Source organism: Capra hircus, chromosome 19 (assembly GCF_001704415.2).
Source record: "Capra hircus breed San Clemente chromosome 19, ASM170441v1, whole genome shotgun sequence".
Lineage (NCBI taxonomy): Eukaryota > Metazoa > Chordata > Mammalia > Artiodactyla > Bovidae > Capra > Capra hircus.
In genome coordinates this window covers 38,931,470-38,936,263 of record NC_030826.1, presented here as the reverse complement: position 1 = coordinate 38,936,263, position 4,794 = coordinate 38,931,470, and the positions used below count along the sequence as shown (strand labels likewise).

Genomic DNA, 4,794 nt, shown 5'->3' with positions numbered 1-4,794 from the left:
CACACATCATTTCCACTCCCGATAAGGTTTGTGAGGAAGCTACTGTTGTGTCTTTTCACTGATAGGGACACGTTGAGACTCAGAGTGCCCAGGTAACCTGCCCAGGGTCACACAGCTGGCACCCCTGGTTCAAGCCTTCCCAGAGGTGGGAAACTCAAGCCCACTGGTGGGACCCAAGCCCACTCCCCTGGCATCTTAGCTGCAGAGTATGGAGGAGGGTCAGATTGAAGCACATGCCCCCTCCTCCATAAGCAACAGAAGTCTGGTATTGCAGTCTCCAAGGTAAAAGTTTTCAGCACTGTCCACCAAAAGAGACAACTGTGAAGATCATCATCCTTCCAGAACTTTCCTCCAAACCTGTCAGGATCCCAGGATCCTCCCCCATGGCAGCTTCCCTGCAGATTTCTTCTGTAGAAGATGCTAAGGGGTGAGTGCTTCAAGCAAACGAACATCACGGGCCCCTTGTTCCTCAAATGCTTGCCTTATCTTGGGGTCTTCACCTCCAGCTTCTGCAAAAGGGTTGTAAGGGAGGCAGAGCTTCCTGATCCCTTTCTGCCCAAATGTTACAGGATGACATGTCAGGGAAACAGTACTTCTGTTGTCATCACCAGAAGGACCAGGATACAAGCTGCATTATTTGTTTTCTTACAGAAACCCTCTCTTACCCCTGCCCGGGAGTAAGATATTTCTCTCTCTGACCACCCATCACCCCCCCACAAACATACCCTTATTCTATGTCATCGTATCAGTCTCAATATTTCTGGGGATGGGAAGAAGTCCAATGACCCTATTTTTATCAAGAGAAGAATATTCCAGGGATTCATTCATTCACTTACAAATATTTATTGAGCACCTATTAAGTCTGGGCACTGTTCAAAGCACTGAGGTTGCAGAAGTGATCAAGACAAACTTCTCATCAGCTCATTTCCAGACTAATGGGAGAGACAGATGATAAAGAGAAATACATTCACAGATTTTCATATATTAGTGAGCTCTACAGAAACGAAACAAGGGTAAGAGGATGGAAGGCGCTGCAGGTACATGGTCCTCCCTTATCCGGGTTTTTAATGGAATTCACTTTCTTTGCTTTACTCTCCCTAGGGGAGATAAGAGTGAGGGTCTATGTATCTCCTCCTCTGGTCTCCTCAACCCATTTTGGCAGTTCAAGCCTCACAGGGCATAATCTTGGGATTTGAAGGGGTATGGCAGAGCCAGCCCCTCACTCAGAATTTGCTCAAGGGGCCGGTTATAAGTTAAGTGAGAAATGGAAACAGGTACTGAGAAAGTCTATCATCTTTCGTGGGTGTAATGATACTTCTCCTCTCCAAATTTAATTCTTCCTTTTTTCATCTTGCACACACACTCACTGAATTCCTAACTATTCATACAACTTTTTTGAGCCCTCTGTGTACCAGGCACTGTTCTAGGCGACCGAAACAGAGAGATAGGGAACATTCTCTGCCCGCAGGAGTCCTTGCTGTACAAAGCTGCTAAACAACCTCTTTTCATCTTTCCTTTCAACTTCGCTTTGAGATTCACCTCTGTTTGACTCATGCAGCTCCAAAGGGGTAGATGTGAACGTTCCCATTTCACGGATGCGAAAACCATGACTGCTGAGGAAAAAAATGAAGTGCTTTGCGGCTACTAAACACTGGGACGCCACTGCGCCACGTGCAGCGGCGCATTTAGCCCATCCATATCCCACCCGCGCACGCACCCTCCTCTGCTCCCTCCCAGTCGCCGCCGCGCCGGGTCCACGTGTGTGTGTCTGTGTGCGGAATGGGGATGGGGGCGGTGCCGCGGGAGGGGTGGGGTCCCGGCCAACGTCACAAGCAGTGCCGCCCAATCAGCGGCGGGCTCGCGGCCCCGGCGCTGGTATTGGGGCAGCGAGGGGGCAGTTCTCTATAACGCGGTCTCCGGGAGCCAGCGGGGAAGAAAGAAGCCGAGCGGGCGGAAGGCGCCCTCCCCGCCGCCTGGGCCCCGGCACCGGGTGCCGGGCCCGGGGTCCTTCCCGCCTCCTGCGGCCGCCGGCCGCTTTGTTTCCCCAGCCTCTGCGCTCCGGGCAACTCAAGAGGGGCTCCCGCCGAGGCTGCACAGGGCTCGCGGCGGCAGGAAGGGCGGCCGACCGCGCCGGGACTCACAGGGACCCAGGAGTCCGGCCGCCGAGAGGGCCGCGTGACGAGATCGAAGAGGGACCCGGAGCTCTGTGGCCCACGGGTGCGGGCCGGGGGCGCTCGCGAGCAGAGACCTCCCCGTCGAGGGGGGGCGATGTTCCCCTCGCCCGTGGGCTCTTCGGGCAGTCAGGGCATCCCGCCGCTGGGACCAGGGCCCCCTCAGTGGGCAACCCCCCGGAAAGTTCCATGGAGACTCTGTGCCCCGCTCCCCGCCTCGCAGTGCCGGGGTCCCCGCGAGGGTCACCCTGCTCCCCCACACCCCGGAAGCCGCGTCGGGGGACCCAGGAGTTCTCTCCTCTGTGCCTGCGTGCCCTTGCCTTCTGCGCCCTTGCCAAACCCCGGGCGTCCTCTCTGGGCCTGGGGCCTGGGGAGCTGGCGCCGCGGGCTCCGGTGCTGCTGGGCCCTTGCGCCCCGCTGTGCGCCGGCGGCAGGGCCCCGGATGGCCTGAAGCACCTCGCGGGACAGGCCGGGCGGTCCAGCGATCCCAACTCCCCGGCCCGCCAGGATGCCGACGCCGCAGTGTGCCGGGGCCGCGGCGAGGAGGAAGAGGGCGGAGGCAGTTTCCCGCACTTCAGCGCTCGCTCCGGCGTACCTCCCGGCCACTGCCCGGCGCCCCGGCGCCCTCGGGAATCTCCGACCAGCTCCGTCTCGGCTCCGCCTAGGCCAGCCCTGGCTCTCGACTCTCAGCCTGGCCCCGCCGCTAGCCCGCATCAGGAGCCAGGTTCTCGGCCTCCGCCGCCACCTGCGGGCCTCTCCTCTGAGCCCATGGGGCCTGGGGCCGCGCCGGAACCGCCCCCGCCGAACCAGACAGCCGCAGTCGATGGAAACCCTCCGAAGGTCGCCCCCGAGGCACCGGCCTCCAGCCCCTCGACGGCCAGCGAAGCTCCGGCCGCGCCCGGCGATCTCCGCCAGGAACATTTCAATCGTCTGATCCGCCGCTCGAAACTGTGGTGTTACGCGAAGGGTTTCGCCCTCGACACTCCGAGTTTGCGCCGGGGGCCCGAGCGGCCCCCAGCTAAAGGGCCCGCCCGAGGAGCCGCCAAGAAACGCCGGCGGCCGGCGCCCCCTCAACGCAGCGCGCAGCCCCGCCGACCTACCCCGACGCTCCCCACCACGAGCACCTTCAATCTCCTCGACTGCTTCCCCTGCCCCCCGGCCCTGGTGGTGGGGGAGGACGGAGACTTAGGGCCGGCATCCTCGCTTCGCCTTCACGGAGACGCTAAGCCCCCGCCTGCCCACCCCCTGTGGAGGTGGCAGATAGGGGGTCCCGCTGTCCCTGAGCCCCCTGGCCTCAAATTCTGGGGAATCAACTTGGAGCAGCCCTGAGCGTGAGACCTGTTCTGCCAAGGGGGGAAAAGGGGGGGCCACAGCCAGACTGCGGGCTCGAGAATAGAGCCTCATTTCTCACCTTTGCCTGTCCTCTTTAGGTTTTATGGGCTGTGGTCAGAAGGACCTCAAATGACAGTGATCTTCAAGCACCTAACTGGTTGCAGTGACACCCCCTCCCCCTCATCCTTTGGAGAAGAACCAAGGCCTGGAGTCGGGAGAAGGCTTAACCGAAAAAGGCTTAAAGACGTAGATTCCAATCCCTCCCCTCTTCCATCTCGGATCTCTGGGGGCAGGGCCTTCACCCCAGGGGGAGTCGAGAAGGCTACAACTCAAAAGAGGAGGAAAAAAAAAGAGGGAGAGAGACCTTGGTGATGGACAAACCGGTTGTTTCTGTGGGCGAGCCTGGGGATGGGTGGGGGCTGTAGTGGGGGTGGGGAGGTGATTGGCAGCTCCCTGGGGGCATCCTCAACCCCCACCATCCAGGCCTTTAACCCTTCACTCCCCTCAGGCCTTCCCTAGCCTCCAAGCACCACTGTAGCCTTCATGGGGACCCGAGCAGCTTAGGCAAGGGTAAGATCACCCTCTCCTGGTTCTTTTCCTAGGGTCCCCCCAGTCAAGTGACCCCTAGTTACCGAGGTCTTCATTCTCAGCCACCAGTCTTTCCCCTTTGTCCAGTTTTGGAGTTTCCTTCAATATTCCATTTGCTTTCAGGTTATAAGATCTGATGGGTAAAAGAGGACACCCCCACACCCCACACCCCACCCACCCCCACCCCTGCCATGAGTCTGCCACTCTGGTTTAATCCTGGTATTAGGAGGAGCAAGGCTGAGGAACCTCCTGCCCCTCAGAAGTACAAACTGCCTGGGGAAGGAGACAGAGACCATCCCAGGGAAAGTAATGGAAGGTGGAAGAAATCAATAAAATCAGACCAAACAAGTTGCCCTTCCTTCCAGGTCCTCTCCACCGGTTAAGGATGGAGGGCGTGGAGGTAGAGGGCACGCCTAGGGCCATTCTTTGGACACCCAAACTCAGCCTCCTTCAAGGCTAGAAACAAGACAAGCTGCTCTTTGTGGAGGGGGTAGATGAAAGGGCTCTTGGCCTAACCACAAGGTCCAGTGGGGTGTTTGAAGGGGCTCAGTTTGAGTCTGGATGGGAACTGGGCTGAGGAACCTTTAGCATTCTCCCCCCACCCAACTTCAGGCATTTCGGGAGTTGTCAGGGACCTGATGGATCCGAAAGAGGCAGGGCCAGGGATTAGTTTTGAGGTCAGAAGTTCTGTTTTCCTGGGGGA

General features: G+C 58.8%; 1 protein-coding gene across 1 annotated transcript; it reads left to right on the top strand.

Moving 5' to 3' along the window:
• On the top strand, positions 1,919–4,263 carry C19H17orf96 (chromosome 19 C17orf96 homolog). The gene has a single exon (XM_018064974.1). The coding sequence runs from the start codon at positions 2,361–2,363 to the stop codon at positions 3,498–3,500; it is 1,140 nt and encodes a 379-aa protein (XP_017920463.1). The 5' UTR covers positions 1,919–2,360; the 3' UTR covers positions 3,501–4,263.